Below are 16,950 nucleotides of genomic sequence, written 5' to 3'. Positions count from 1 at the left end.
ACCAGCCAGGGCAGGGCTGTTCTGTCTCTGGGGCAGGTGAAGGAACACCGGATCTTCTTAGAGGGAAGGAAACTGCTGTGCAGTTAGTCCAAAACAACGACATACTTCAGAACAGACATATATTACATATTATATGAGCTATATAATATATGCACATGTATATGTGGAGGTCTTGAGGGGATCTTCCTTTCGAAGGACCAACATTTTCTGCCTCCATGACAGCAGCTTCTGGCTCAACGCATCTCTGCACACGAGCAGGGCTGGGCATCCCCCGCCACCCTCGGATCCTCCTTCTCCTCCTTAAATAAAGAAAACCCCTTATTCCATGAGGGAGCTGAGTGCTTTTTTCCCTTTCAGTCCATCTGAGGGTGGCTCTCACGCGTCCAGGCGCTGGATCTCGGGGCGATGCACCACCTCCCTGGACTCTGTCCGGGCGCGGATGTAGTCGCTGCTCTGCCGGCTGCTCTGCTGCCTGCTGCTCATCCGCCACTTCTGAACTGCTAAAAACGTGTTCACAGCATACACTGCCATTGCCAGGAAACCAAACACCTACCAGGAGCACAAACAGTTGTCACAGACAAGTTTTGAAAACAAGAAGAAAAGTAGTTTCACAGCAAAGTCCTCAGAAGTTCAGTTTCCTACATTTGCACTGACAAATCATCGTGGCCTGGGAAATTATGCTTTTCTTCTCAATGAACTAGAGAATCTGCAAAAGTGGCTAAGATCAATGATCCCAGAAAACAGAGCTGTCTAACCACCAACAAGACAATTAAATCCTGCAGTGCAGCCCCAGTGGAAGACGCTCTTGTAAAGAAACCAGCTCTTCATCCAAAAGCTCATTTATTCCTCAGGGTGCACACAAAAAGTGACAAGTCCAGAGCATCGGCCTGGAGAAGCAGCTGCTTTGGAGATTTTTGTTAATGCTTCTGCAGAACTCATGTGATTTTTAAAACTAGGTTAAAAAGAAAATAAAAATGAAAATAAAAAGTGGTCGCCAACTCACACACAAAATTAATTTGTTTGAACTGACTGTTGTAGATTTAAAACCCTGAAGTGCTACTACACTCACTCCACAGAACAAAAAATCATCTGTACTGAGGAAGAACTCTACAGGTTATATGTAAGCAGCTTCAATTCTGATTCTCTGGCTCTGTCTTTTCCACAGGCTTTCAACATAGAGCAGGATCATGTAAGGCACCAAAGAGAAAGGCAAGTTCAATCATGAAGTGTTCTCTGCAAGTCATTTTTCTGCTCTTCTTGCCTCAAGCCTTCAGACAAAGCTCCAAGGCTGTTAACACTCTTAAAATAAGAACTGTCTCACAGCAATTTGTGAAAGTAGAAGTAAATTGTGATGGCAAAGGCAACGGGTGTATTCAATCAATGAGTAAACGTTAATTTTAATACAAGATAAGCGTTAGATAGAAACAAGTTTAAATTCTTACCACAGCAGCAATTTCTGCTCCAGTTTTATGGTTTAAAGCAGCCAGTACTACAGAGGCAATGAAAAAGAAGAAAGTGCTGAGTCCAGTGTTGACCAGATCCTAAAAAAATAAATTCAGTGTCATTACTAAATGATGATCGTTTGCTTTCTCAGAAGTGATGACACAGAAGGTTGGAACAAGAAGTGCAGCAACCCTTTGCCAGTTCCTCTGCAGCTGCCCAGGTGTCTCACAGGACCAGCAGGAGTGTGAGCTGCAGTCCCACAGCACCCAGAGCACCCTGCAGCCCTGGAACATCAGCTCTGTCAGCACAGGGACGGGCTCAGCCTGCTCCACCTCAGCTGGTGCTGAAGCAGCCAGGCTGGCTGAACTTCTGAACCCCTGCTCCTCACAGCCCAGCAGAGCTCCTGCCCTGCCCACACACCAGCCAGGAGCTTTCCTACCCATTCCTTGAGGCCTGCATTGAACAAAACTGCATGTCCTGTGCCACTCCTGTGAGTAACAGCTGCCAGCAGTGTAAGAACAGAGATTTTTACCTATTTATTGCACTAAATGGATGTTTTCAAGCAGACATTTTAGAACATACACACGGCAACACGCTCAGGGAAAACGGCTTTGCTCTGAGCAAAAAAACCAACTTGCTACACACAACTCCTGCCTGCACATGTCACTGGTGTTCAGATGGTGATGCTGCCCTGCCTCACCTCCAACAGGGTCATTAACACGTCACTGGAACCAAAGGGAGAATTCTGAATGGCAGGTATTTGCACCAAAATAATTACATCAATACAAGACTAACTGATCAGACTTGAGGGAGAAAATATTCAAGGGTGTAAATAATAGAAGAAACCAAGTCTAGATTCATGCAGGACAAGGTGTTCAGTGTGCCAGCAGGACAGCTTTCACATCTGACCTCTATGGACACCGCACTGTCTGCATGTTCCCACTAAACTGGGGAACACCATTCCCAAACCACAAAACCACCACGAATAAACAGATGAGGTCAGGGTGGAGGGACCAAGAAAGGACAATTCAGCACAAACATCGAATCAGGGAGAAGTGAATACTACCATAGACAGAGGGGAGGGAAAGAAAACCTGCCTTCAAGATTGCTGTGCAACTTACAGGCTTGAGATAAAGAAAAAAACCCAAAAAACCCACAGAAAACAAAACCACAGTGAACATGGCAACTCCCAGCATATAAAAGCAATCACAATAATTAGAATTCAAGGACAATTTGTTCTACTTGACTCTCTTCTCCCACATGCAAGGCAAGCTCACTTCCTGTTACAGCTCCTTCACTTTTTCCATTTTTTTAAAAAAAATATTTTACTTTATTTTTTCCCCAGAGTGCATCTTGTGAAGTGCAACGAGAAGTCAGGCTTAGAAGACTTAAGATACAACTCTAAACTTACTCTGCAGGGTAGGAATGCTACAACTATGTTCCAGTTACACAGCACAAGGACTTTGAAGGGAACAGTGCCATCCAGTCAGCCCCAAAACATCTCTTTTCCCAGCCACGATTACAGAACGCTGCGGAAAGTAACTGCACAAATGGAAGGTTCTGGCACTGTGTTGTTCACAGAAAACAATCTATTTTGAGGGTACTGACTCAGCAACAGCTGCTTATCAAAACTGAGTGTCCAGACTGCATGAGGCATCACCGTGGCCTGATCCTCATCCCAAACAGGGGCTTTCCCAAGGACTCGGAGAGGCTGCCATGGCTCATGGCCACTTCCACTCTCATGTCCAGATGTCACGAGCCCAGTCAGACCCAAACCCTAATCAAACAGTAAAGAAACAAAAGCAAACTGTGGGTCTCACAAACTCCTACCTATTTTTCACCTGCCTGCATACAGAGATGTTTTTAAATTCCTGCTCAAGCTCACTGAGATAGATGCTACCTGGCACTTGGGACACCAAACAAATCCAAGTTCTATTACCTAGCTTTTGCAGTTTTGATTATATAACTTTTGCTTTGCAGAGATAAAGTTTAAACTTTATATAAATAGAGGTATTAGAAAATAAATGGCATTACACAGTTTCTCCAGGCATGCTCCTCTGCAGCTCTGAGTTTACAGCTCTAACTGCTCCTGCAGTTGCCAACACAAGCTGTGGTTCTCACCTGCACAAACCTTTTTCCCACTAGAGGGGAAGTCTAACTATATCTGCAACACATCCAGCTTCAACACTTCCACCAAGTCACTATGTAAATATATGTGTGTCACCAGGAATGGGGAAGCTAAATATTGACGATATTGAGGCAGCCCTTGGATAATTAAAAATACATCAATTAAGTCAACTCAAGGTCAAGTTGTGTATTTTACTACCAGAGTACATCTGGTATGTACAGGAAAGACTTGCAGAACAGAGACAAAATCCTAGAAGAAGTAATTCAGAAGAACTTAGCAATCACTGTAGGCAAGCATCTCAAGAGGTGCTGCCACGACCAGAAAGAGGGAGAAAAATCACTTTTGCACTCCTTTGGACATATGGACACGACAGGTGGTAATCTTACCTTTGCAAGGGACAGTGGAATGCTGCGTCCTGTTCCAGTATCCACGCTTTTAAAAGAATGTGGAAAAATTGGACAGGGTACAGAGAAGAGCCACAGAAGTTATTGAAAGGAGAAGAAAATTTCTCACAGTATGAATCAAAAGAACCTAAAGGGCTTTGAATATTAAAAAGATGGAGCTGTGTACATGAAGACTCCAGTGTTCAAACAATTAAAAATACTGGTTGTTTTAAAAGCTTAACATCAGAAAGCCAACAAAATTAACAGCAAAACAAAATCATCAGCTGCCAAGTTAAGGCAGATGTCATATTCAAGATGAAGCTAAATAATTATAGGAGACCGAACCATCAGAACAAGCAGCCACAGATGCATTTCATATTCTATCCTTTCACTTCTTATAATCTAGGTTATGCTTTTTCAGACATGCACATTTTGTATTTCCTTAGTACCATACTTAAAGACTACATGGCTGGCACGTGATGGTTTATGATTTGTGGGGCCAGATGTACTCATTAATTAACCAATCCTGCTGACCTCTGACATTTAGAATCTGTCACCTTGGGGACCTTCCCAAAGGAGCACAGTGTAAGCAAGAGGGCCAGGCCTGCCCACGACGTGACACATTTATCACCATGCTACAAATGAACCTGAAGGCTTCTTTCAGGCTGCAAAATACAAAATCCTGCTGAAATTAAACTGCCAATGCCTTTTCTAATGTACTTTGATATGAGTACATCAGAAACTTGTCATCATCATTGGCATTTTATTCTAGTTTGCTTTTTACAAAGAATATTGAATTCCATACGGAGAATTCAACAACTTAAATCTAAAGAAGTGATTCTATCTTGAGGCTGCAATTTATTCATCTCTGCAACTCTGTTTTCCCTGTTTAGGTCAAACCTTTCTAATGCAATTAACAACTGATTCACATTCATATGATAAGGCTGGGTTTTGAAAAAGCTAAAATGAAAATGATTTTATACCCCCAGAGCAGACTGTTTGGAGCTTAAGGAGCAATGACAGCACTAACACTGCCATACACACACGTAATGGTAACATCAGAGATGCACAGAGCAGTGGAGGTTCTTAATGCAAAATGTGGGAGCTACTACTTAGAGCGGAAAGATAAGAAAAGCAAAAAAAACCCCAATAGTTTTGGGTGAAGTAAGAGGAGAAATAAAAGAAAACAAACTACAGCAAAAAGCAGAGGACACTCCCTAAAATACTGCAAGTTTTTTCCACGTAAGAGAAAATGAATAATCGTGACAATAAGAAGAATAAACTAATTGAAAAAAGATGAGCTGCTTCAAATCTGGCCATGATGGAGCTGAAGTTCTTGCTATTATATTTATAGACAAAGTAAAACCACATCACAGAGGTAGAAGAATTTCTGCTGAAATTACAGCAACCTCATGAGACAGTATGCGGTGCCATAAAATACTGTACAGAGCTGCCATCCATAACAGAATCAAATCTTTGAGCTGAATCAAACTCGCTCCAGGCTGCTGCTGCTCCCTTTCTCCTTTCCAAAATGATTCCAAATGAACAGATGACTTCTGGTCACTTGCGAGCTTATTTGCAGGTCATTCTGTTTAGTCCCCAGTGGTCCTGTCAGTCCAAAGAGAACATCCAAGGCCATGGATTTGCTCTCTGTCCCACTCAGGGGGAGGACATGGCAGAGGAGATGTTGTAACTCGTGGATGAAGATGGGCTTATGCCAAGATAAATATTTTTGTGCCAGAAGAGGGCAAATCAGCTTTTGTTCTGCTGATTCTGCTGTGAAGGTGGGAAGCCCCATTCCATGATTCTGTGACCATCCCACACTCTTGTTTTTAAGTGTCCAGGCAGGTATAGCTCCTGGATTAATGAGGATGGAAAAGCTGAACTGGTGCTACAAATGAGAGCTCTGTTAACAGACTGGCAACTGCCACCAAGTCACTCCGGAAATGTTCCAGGCTGCTGCTCAGCCTTTCAGGTTGGGACATCACCAGGAGCTGCCTCTGACACTCACAGCCTTCAGTACCATCCACATGTCTTTATCCACAGCTCCCCACAACTTCACACAAGCTTTTATTCAATCTAAATTCCTGCCCTGCCTTTTTACCCTGTACATCACCCTGCACAAGTGACCAGGTACTCTTTAAAAGGCAGCCAGTGCCCTATTGCAGCTGACACTCGTGTAAACAGAGATAGGACATTTAAACTGGGGGCTGCTCTTGTCATTTGCTTTCTGAAATCCCGAAGTTTACATCTAGATGGAGATTAGAGTGGCTAAACTAATGTACTCTGGAAGAAAAGCCTGCACATTTCAACAGCCTGACTTTGCTACAAAAGGTGACGGAAGTCAGTGGCCTGCTGGTGTCTGATTTATCTTCCAGAGGAGACAGAGCTCAAAGTAACACTTCCTATTAGTTTGTTTGGGTTTGCTGGTTTGTTTGTCGGAGAAGGGGGGAGAGTGTGGTTTGGGGTTTTTTTGTTTGTTTGCTTGTTTTTGTACAATGACCTTAATTTTTCCTCCAACCAGTACTTTATTTGCAGGTTTGGGAACATCTTTCCTTGCTTCTATATGAAGTTACCGAGTTGAAGGTTACAAACAGTCCTCTAAACCAAGCACCTCTGGTCAAACTCCCAGAATCGTTCTATTATTAAACACTGAGTACTTTGCACTACAATTAAAAATGAAAACATGGTTCATCAAGCAAAAAGAAGTGCTAGGTAGAAAGAACCAAAATAATCATTTGAGCATTAATTGCCATCTTTTTTTCCCCTCATATATTTAGAGTTACCTAGGTAAACACAAGATACACATAAGCACTGCTTCCCCAATGGAAGAATGCATGAACATAAATTTCAGACAGTTACTGTCACAAAGCAAGACACCGAGAGACCATACCTGCAATAACTACCAAAATACATGATATTTATTGTATTTAATACTTTAGACTGCATTTATTACAGAGTCACATTTACACCATGCACCAAATGAGAACAGTCCATGAAGAGGTCAGAGGAAATTAATTCTAACAAATGTGTTTAAATTTATAAAGCGTTCATTTTCATCCTTAATAGGTACTGCTATTTTGGGAGCAGTAAACAAACGTCAAGGATGACTGATTCAATTTTTCATTCAGCAGCTAAGGAAAGCAAGATGTGTGTTCAAAACAGAAGGGGGAAAAATACACTAAAAGTAGAAGTAAAAATCAAGATTGCCCTGTGAAGGCTTTGAGCTACAGCTTTGTAATTACACTCTGCAGAGGCAAGGCTGGCACAGGACAGTTTGTCATTGGGGCACCACAAGAAATTTTCTGCCAACTCCTTCAAGTGTCAGTTGCTTTGCACACAAATTTCCACTGCTGCAACAATGAAAAAAACCCAACCCTGCAGAGATGATGAAATCAATGTTCAGGCAGCACAGAACTCCCCAGCTGGTCTGTGTGTTCTAACACACACACCTGGGCCCCTGTTTGCCCCCTGGGACTGAGTCCAGCCCGGTGGAACTCTGATTTTGTGCTGTGCTCAGTTCTGTGCCGCACTTCTGAGCTACTCTACGCCGAAAAGCTCTGCAGTCAGAACTGGACTCTCCAAAATATATTACCATAACTCCAGTGAGTGCTTAAGGAAAATAATTTAGAACAAAAAATATCAATGGTCAAAATGTCTTGGAAGATTCTTTTTTTCCTACACTCGAACAGTTCATTCTGCCGGCTGATCACGCAATGATTTACATTGGTACTCAGACAATCAGGTGTCCCTGTCACACAAACTCCCACCCAAAGAGACATTGCCAAATTCCAGCGTTCCCAGCTCCTTGGCACCACTGAGGTGTCTCCCTGAGCAGGAGAGAGGATCCCAGTCACACCACACCTCTCATGCAGCAGATCCCAGTGCAGGATCCCAGCCACACCACAGCCCCAGGACTCCGGCATCTTTCCTGCCCAGCCCTGCTCCTACAAGGCCAGCTCACACTCACCCCTTGGATACCAAACCTTCAGCTCTCCCTGCACATCACATGAGAAGGTAAATCATGAATTCTAGAAAAAAGGATAATTTAGGCAAAGACAAAACCATAGCAAAATTCATTAGCTCTCTCTGAAACAAACGTGCCCAGGCTCCTGGTGGAGCAGGAGCTGCTGAGCTCCCCATTCCCCTGGGCCACTCCTGTCTCCCTGCAGAATGGGTTCCCTTTGAGCTGTGAGGCATAAAGGAAATGGAAATTTCCACTGACAGGTTCCCCAGCTTTTGCATTTTTGCATAATATTGATAGTGCTGCACAACACAGACAAGGGACTGTTCTTTCATCTTGCTGGAACAAACCAGCCTCTCTCCAGCACACCCAGACAAGGCTCTTTTCTGCCCTCACCAGTTCCCTGTTTCTTGCATGTTTACCTCAGGAAAATATGAAAATGACTGGCAAGTCTCTAATTAGGATCAAAACAAATATCTTTTCCCCAAACGGCTAAAAATAGATATTTAAAAATAATTTAGTAATTTTGCATATCTGTTAGATCCTAGTCTATACTGATCCACATTTATATTCCAGCCAGGGAGAGGGGACATCTGCCAATATACACAACACATTGGAAAGAATTCTGATTTAAAAAAAGCTTTTAAAGGAAACAATCCTGTGTTGGACAATAGCAGTTGATGGCCAGGTACTTTCCAATGCACAGGATCTTTTGAAAGCAAATGTTTTCAACGGTTCCTAGGAAGAAGTGCTACTTTTCAAGAAAGATTTCTTCCTGAATTTAAGTCGATTAAATTTCTTCAAGCACTGCAACAGCCTCTTCTTCTCACACAGCTTCTAAAAGCAATACTTGAGACTTTCCATAAGGGATATATGCATTATAAAGTCATACATGTTTTTAAAAGCATGTATCTTGATATATTTATACATAAGTAGGAGTGACTTCCTCCTCAAACACACAGGATGTGAAAGACTGTTGTTCAGAAAGCAACTCCTGTAGTAATTGTGTCATATACAGGGGCTGCAAAAGTATAAAAACCACCATCAAAACACAGGGAAGTAACAGATATTGAAAGAGGCGGATAACGTATGAATGTACATTTAAATTGTAAAGAATAAAATGCCAAAATAAGCAAAAGAAAAAAAAAATCAGCCAGAACCCTACATTCTTAAATTTCCTACTAACTTGGCCAAAGTAATATCCCACAGGTGTTTTATCAGCAGCCTTTGATCTCATACCCTGTACTTGCAGGAGCAAAAACAGCTGTAGAATCACAGAATGGTCCCAAGCACTCTGAATAATGAAGGTACTTCCCTCACTCCTGTCAGAGGAACAGTCCCAACTGTCTGTTAAAAATCAAATAATCATAAATAAAAATCAAATATAATCAGATTGCAGAAATCTGAGAAACACCAGGAAGAAGGATGGTCTCATCAGTTCATGGAAGACACAAGGTGCCAATTCCCTTCTCACTTCTGAAGAACTCTGGTATAAGGAAGGGAGAAGCATTTTATCTTCAGAATGAGGCTTGGGAGATCATGGCAAATTCCTCCTGCCTCTGGATCTGGCAATATGAACTAAAGCAAAGCACTGCAGTGTATTCCATGTGCCCTTTGCCTGATCTCCAACCTGGTTGTGCTGCTCCAATGCTGTTTAGGCAGCAGGTGCAGAGCATGACCAGTGCTCAAAAATCAAAATACCTTTATAAAACTAAACAAAAAAACCCCAAAGCACAACTGATTGGATTTTTAAACTCCCCCTTCCCCAGAATATGTCCTAACAGGTGCTATGCAGACACAATTGATGCCACCACAAAGGGATAATTTCTGGGCAGTTCACCCACAGCTTGCAGAACACCTCATCTATCTATCAAGCACTCCTAGAAGGAGTTCATCAATTAACTATGCAGTCCCAGGGTAGAAAGGATCATCTAATTCCACATTCCAGTCTCTATTTCATTTAAACAAGTCATTTAGGCTGGAAAACTAAGCAAACTGCAACATTAATAAATTATGTTTTAATTAAAAAAAAAAAATCACACTAAAGCCCAAAAACCTCTGGGACGCCGACAGGACTTGCAAAATTACAGAAACAGAACACTGGCACAACTGCATCTGTACTGTCCAAAGAAGTTGGTATAAATGTCCTCGAAGCTGACAGATCTTTTACTAAGAATGACTTAACATGTCAGAGTGACTGAGTTGATTTTGTGACCTGTGTTTATGCAACCCAGTCTGCAAGTTTAACTCAGAATACAGCATGAAAATAGAGACTTGTACAAAAGGAATGTGCACCGCCAGCAGTTCTCTCCCTCAAACTCCTTGTCTCTGAGAACACATTAAGCATTGCCAGTCGATGTTTAATAGCTAGGTGTGTAGGAAATACAAAACACCCAATTTTCACAGAAAGCACTTAATTTTCTACACTACTGCCCAATGATTGTATTAGTCGATGTAAGAAAATATATGTAGCAAATCTGTCCTAATATAAAAACCCCTCAGGTTAAGAGAGAACAACAGGCTGCTGTAAATACAGCATCTGTCAAAGTTAAATAACTACAGGCTGCATTTTTATCCACTTCATCCACAAAGCGTAATTGCTGGCATTAGCAGGAAGTTTGTCCTCCCAAAGACAATCCACCACAGCACACAATTTTAGTTCTATTTAGTGTAGTTTAATCTTGCTACATTTCACAGCTCATTCTGCTGTTAGCATACAAAATAAATATAAGTAAAATGTATACTTTACTCAGCGTAAAGAACACTCACACACAATATTAAACAGCAGGAGAAAGCAAAGCCCAAAGACCCAACTTAAACCAGATTTGCAGCTATTTTTAACAGAGTGAGAATTCAAAGGAACTTACAGTAAGATTCCAGTTGATCTGGGGTATTCTTGTGTGAAGGTTCAGACTGAACAGAAGCAGGAGAGCTCCAGTAACCACCAGTGCACTGCAGCTGACAAACTCAAAGAAATAAAGGCCCTCACAAGGGGAGCATTCCATGATGGTCTCTATGCAGATGAACGCCGTCAGTGCCAAAAGCTGGGAAGAAAAACAAGAGGAAAAAAAAAATAAATAGATTTCCACATTTTGAAAGTAGCCACAAGTATTCCTGAAATTTCCATTGGGAACATGATCGGTTTACACTGAGGAATGTGTGATTTTAGTTTACAACAGGGCACTGTCTAGGGAGCAAAAACAAAAGCAAAGTAATGTAAGGTTTTCTGGATTTGTCCCGTTCAACAAAGAACACTTGAGCAACATTACAAGGACTCTAACATCAAAATGACCAAGACACCCCAAAACGCATGAAACTCCTGCAGGCTACAGGCTTAACATGCAAACAGCACCTCAAACATTTTATTTCATTTTTCACTCATGATACACTATTCCAAAACTAGAAGATGGAATGCATTGTTAACCTCAAGCACAAATACAGAGTATTAATGTTGTGTGGTTGTGAAAGACATTTCAATAAAGATTATTACTTAAATTCTTTACCAATTGAGATCGAAATCAATTTAAAATAGAGTAGATAGGATTTCTATCAGTTTCCAAAAATGCCCGCCTTTTTCACATTTATCATCATCAGTACATTGTATTTCATATAAAAACATATTTTATCATTCCCTTACAGCACAATAAAACAAGCAGCTAAGAGATGACGGAAAATCCCCTGGTGCTGCAAACACAAACATGGAACTGGGATAATGATAGGTCACACTAAATTCAGAGGGTTTTTTAGAAGAGTTAACACGTGTGCATTCTGAATTCAACAAGAGCTGAATTCACCATTTAGGACAAAACCCTGACACTCGTTGTACTTGAAAACAAAGTCTGCCCAATGGACAAAATTAAAATATTCCCCCCCCCCAGAGCCCAGTAGCAGCCAGCAGGGACAGGTGCCATCGCAGGGGTGGCAGGGGACACCCTGACACCTCAGGGGCACACAGCTCACACCACATCTGCCCACCACCGATCCCTCCTCAGACACAAGTGACACCAGAGAGGCAGCTGCATGGATGGCTTGGGGGATTTTGTGGTTTTGCTGGGGTTTTCGCATTTTCCAGGACAAGCAAGGAAGGCCTTAAGAGTGTTTTGCTTTGGTTTTCAGGACAACCACCCCCATCCACCCACTGACATTTTTTAGAAAGAATTCTCTTCTTGCTGTGCCACAAAATTCTACTGAGGCTGCAGTAAGCACTTCAATCTGAGGATGAGGAACTAAGGGAGATACTTTCCTCTGAGCCAAATATTCAAGAATCTGAATGTTTTGCACAAATGTAAGTTTAAAAGACTGACAGAAGCCAGGATAAAAACCAATTTCTGCTAAATCCTTCTTTGCCAATTTCAATGTTTTGCAGATAAACTTCCTTCAAGCACTTTTTGTGCTTCATCCTTTGGTTTGTCTTTGCCTCCCACAATGAAACTTGCAAAATGAAGAAAAAGGATTCTGAAAGAAGTCACCAAGAAAGAATTTTTGCCACTAACACGAGCAGTAGTTCTAAGAAAAGGACAATATCGCTCGTGTTCATTTGCCACGTACATCAGAACACAACAGAAAATGTCAATTTAAAACCAGATTAAAACTCAGCAAGACTGCTTTAATGAAAAACCTCACACTTGGTTGGAAAACTTCTCACACTTCACTTAGCACATGTTCATTAAAGAGAGCAGATGTTACACTAATTTTTGTCAGCTAACAGAGCAGGCCAATTCATATCAAATAAATTTGCAATAGATCCCCAGTGATGAAACACTTCAGGTTTTATCTTTTACACTGAAGAGCTTTAGAAAGAAAGATCATGCGTGAAATGGAATATTCAGAATCAAAGCAGAATCAAAGTATGTTTTCAGCAATGACACACATACCAAAAAATTACTGACCAGACACAGCCTCATTTTAAAGTATTAGCATGTGATGAAGTTCATGTTCTCTGTAAACACAAGCCTCAAAACTGAAGATGACAACGCAATTTAAAAAAAAAAAAGGCTTGAAAAACCAATCTTTGCTCTTTCAAGAAGGATCAACATCACATATTAATGCTAAATGTTAGTCAGTAGAATTTCTACTTCTGGATTTTCCAATATAATAAAGTTTCTATTTTTCTTGCCACTATTTTAATATATTATGACACTTGTAATTTTTTTTTTCTTTTAAAAGATATGGTTCTGCAATATTTTCTAGAAGTACTACAAGCTCCAAATATTAGGTTAATTTTCTCAAAACATGGACAACTCTGAATTGTGCCACCAACATTAGGCTCAAGGAACCGAAATCTCTGGCACATCAGTTGCTGTGCTGGGCAACAACTCTGGTGTCTTGCTGATAAACTCTTACAGTGACTCTTCTCCACACCAGGCAGCATTGCTTCTTCAAGGCCAACACACCCACTTTGGCTGGCAAAGCTCAAAAGAGACCAAAGAGTTTCCTGCAACAGCACTGGAAATTAATTATGCACTGAAGAGGCACTTGGAGCAACGAACTCAAATAATCCTGTGTTATTTACATATTCCCAAGACCAGAATTAATAAACTCCAGAGCAACTCCACATTTAGATTTCATTTTATCTCTAAAGAAACAATAAAATACATTTACCTGAGACACACCCTTAGAAGAAAAAAGCATTAGCTGTGTATACTTAGGCCTGACTTAACCTTAAGCATTTCAAATGGAAGTAAAGATGTGCCATCAGTTCAGGACATGCAGCAGCAGTGCAGTGGCCTGGGGCGTGGCAGCCCAAGTCTACTGATGAATTCATCAGGGAGGCTGAGAGAAAACCTCAATTGCATCCCTGTCTGATGGAGGGAAAGACAATCCTCCCATACACAATTTATTTCTAACTCTTTGGTACTTCAAATAAGATTACAACTAAATTTGTTACTATCTTTCTTGCAATAAAAATATATGTCCTCCCTCTCAGACTGTCCATGCTGCCAGTGCTACAAGATAATACCCTCCTGCTACCTGCCACTCCTGCCTCACAGCACAGCCATGACAAAAAATGAAATCCACATTAATCACTACATCAGAAAAAAGCTGTCCTCCTACAGAAACTTCCCCTTTCCTAATCACAGTAGAAATCTCAGTCCTCAATACAAAATACATTCTCTTTAAAACATCAGGATAATCTTGTCCTCCTACACATTTATAAACTCTCCAGAAACATCATTCCAACTTGTAGTTACAAGTTATATGAAGCTTCTATAAAACATACTTAGTATCTTCCTTTGGCCATTCATCAGAGAGGAATCCAACTTTGTTTTCAATAAAAAAGCAAACTACTCAGAACGCATGAAATGAAAGAGAAATACACGGGGTTGATTCCACAGCCCCATGACTTATTCAGAGAGCTTAAAAGTGTTGTGTAAATGCTGCCACATGAACCAAAGCTGCTTCTCAAAGGCCACGGCTCACCCAGTGATAGGGTTCATTAAAAAACTCCAATCCTGTGTTAGCGTTCATTATCTTGGTGTTTTTTAATGTATGAAATAAATAACTTAGGAGACAGAGTACAGAAATGAGGCGGGGAATTGTCACAGATCACGCTTGGCTGGCACGGCCATGAGCAGAGTGCGTGCCCCACTGCAGCAAAGGCCCTTCTCCAGAGCTTCCTTGGCTCTTCCCCCTGCCACAGCTCACATCCCAGATAAAACTGCTGCCTTGCCTTTCCACGTTGACTACACACACTCTCCTGGGAAGAGGAAACAAGGATCAAGTCCCTCCAGCCCTCCTGGGAAGCTTCCACCCAGGTCTGCACTGCTCCACCCAGGTCTGCACTGCTCCATCCAGGTCTGCACTGCTCCACCCAGGTCTGCACTGCTCCATCCAGGTCTGCACTGCTCCATCCAGGTCTGCACTGCTCCACCCAGGTCTGCACTGCTCCACCCAGGTCTGCACTGCTCCATCCAGGTCTGCACTGCTCCACCCAGGTCTGCACTGCTCCATCCAGGTCTGCACTGCTCCATCCAGGTCTGCACTGCTCCATCCAGGTCTGCACTGCTCCACCCAGGTCTGCACTGCTCCATCCAGGTCTGCACTGCTCCATCCAGGTCTGCACTGCTCCATCCAGGTCTGCACTGCTCCACCCAGGTCTGCACTGCTCCATCCAGGTCTGCACTGCTCCACCCAGGTCTGCACTGCTCCATCCAGGTCTGCACTGCTCCACCCAGGTCTGCACTGCTCCACCCAGGTCTGCACTGCTCCATCCAGGTCTGCACTGCTCCATCCAGGTCTGCACTGCTCCAGCTGACTGAGACACAAAGCTACAGAGAAAAGACCCAACTCCTCAGCTGCTAAAGCTCAGTCCTAGCTTTGGAACACTCAAAAACCAGGATCCATCTTCTGCCTCCCACAACTGCAGCCCCAAGACAAGCTTAAAAAACCCAGAAAACCAGGGGAACAACATCGTATCAGAGCACAGGTCTTGGCCAACAAAATACACCATGACATCTGTCCAACACAGGAGGCAGCCCCCACATTCAAATCACACCTCTTTCCATAGTTTAGGGTGATGAGATTTGACGAGTCGTTCCACAAGCAAAAGTTTCAGGGCTGGTTTACCAAGGAAAACTGAGAAGTTGAATGTGGTGGAAATCTCCTCTTACATGAATTACGGCTCTCCCCTACAAATAACACAGCGACAGCTTTCTCCAGCCCAGGCAAGAGAGAAAGTTTTCTCTGATAGACAAAACAAACTTCTTCATCTGTTTTTCTCTGCACCGAGTACTTTCGAGAGTTTTCTATTCCACTCGAATTCCTCCAACACCCTAAAATTTGTATAGCCTTCTTTCACTACTAATCTTTCTCTTTTTTAGCAGTTGCTTTTGGTTTCTTTTCTACTTCCACTCTTCTTAAAGTAAGTACAGCGAATATTGCATTAAAATGGAAACATCTGCTAATTCCGAATGCTCAGGTGCATGCAGAGGTACCCCAGGCTACCCGCAGTAACGCCTTTCTCCTGTAAGAATCTGGTCAACAAAGCAGGCTCAGAAGGAACAAGGAGTGCTCAGGGCAAGCTGAGGAAAGGTCTGGCTCTGCCAGTGTGTGCAATGCAGCTCCAGGGCCGTGACAGAGCATTCCCTGCCCTTCATCCTCCACTTCCCACCACCACATCTCACAGGCAGGAGGAAAAAGCCCCAAGCAGAGGATTAAATGTGAGATGTGCTTCCCAATTATGCCATTTTGTGCTTTTAGCTCCGAGGAAACTGGCAAGCTGAATAAACCGGCCAGTGTTACTGCCCAGGGTGTGCAGCACTGCCGAGGGAATTCCTGCACGGAACAGCCCTGAGCCCCCAGAGCAGCTCCACGGAGCCACCACAAACTGGGGCCACGGAACTCCTGAGAGAGCCTCCGCTCCGGGATCCAGCGTCCTTGGAGTCAGCCACATCAGCCTCCTACCATCAGTGCATCCATCTCAACTTTCCTGCAAATTCCCCTGGAGAAGGGCCCTTAATGAAGAAATCATCTGCCTCTGGGCTATGTAAATGGCTCATATTTACATCACCATCTTGGCAACACAGGCACATCAGACATAAAACACTGTATTTCCCCAAAATGGAGAAAACGTGCTGTGACAGGTACCAACGCTGAAAAAGAACTTTTAGGAGGTTGCTAATGGTGTATTTTTCCTGTCAGAATATGTTGTGTTATATTTTTGAGGAAAATAATCAAAGAACTTTGCACTAAAAATATATATGTAAAAAAAAAAAGTTCTGCAATGAAAACAAAGTAAAAAATGAGTTTTCCTGTTTATCTAAAACATTACCACAGAAAGTCTTACTGTGTGGTTAAATGACATAATTACGCATGATTTCCAAAAAACCACAAAATGGTCAGCATTTTTTCTGCCTGAAAAATACCCACAGAATTTTAGTAAGAATGTCACACTAGCAAGACATTTTTACATCCAGATTGTTTAAATTAACGGTACAGCAGAATACACAGGCACAAAATAGGGAAGAACATATTGCTTTTACACCGCTTAAAGTATCTGAAGACATTGAACTTTCTTGAATTAAAATCTAGAT

At 42.3% G+C, this 16,950-nt stretch overlaps 1 protein-coding gene across 1 annotated transcript in view; it reads right to left on the bottom strand.

Moving 5' to 3' along the window:
* Window positions 1-203: 203 nt before the first annotated feature.
* The window catches only part of CMTM4 (CKLF like MARVEL transmembrane domain containing 4), a 29,159-nt gene continuing 12,412 nt past the window's right edge, over window positions 204-16,950 (bottom strand). The window contains exons 2-4 of the mRNA XM_066194973.1: window positions 10,786-10,962; window positions 1,443-1,541; window positions 204-549 (exon numbers count right to left, since the gene is read on the bottom strand). Coding sequence (XP_066051070.1) covers window positions 376-549; window positions 1,443-1,541; window positions 10,786-10,962 — 450 coding nt within the window. The 3' untranslated portion in view covers window positions 204-375. The remainder of the gene's footprint in view (window positions 550-1,442; window positions 1,542-10,785; window positions 10,963-16,950) is intronic.

The sequence above is a fragment of the Chamaea fasciata genome, unplaced genomic scaffold (genome assembly GCF_029207755.1).
Source record: "Chamaea fasciata isolate MVZ Bird 193981 ecotype frontalis unplaced genomic scaffold, bChaFas1.0.hap1 SCAF_12, whole genome shotgun sequence".
Classification (NCBI taxonomy): domain Eukaryota; kingdom Metazoa; phylum Chordata; class Aves; order Passeriformes; family Sylviidae; genus Chamaea; species Chamaea fasciata.
The sequence above is the reverse complement of the archived record's forward strand: the minus strand, read 5'-3'. Positions and strand labels throughout refer to the sequence as shown.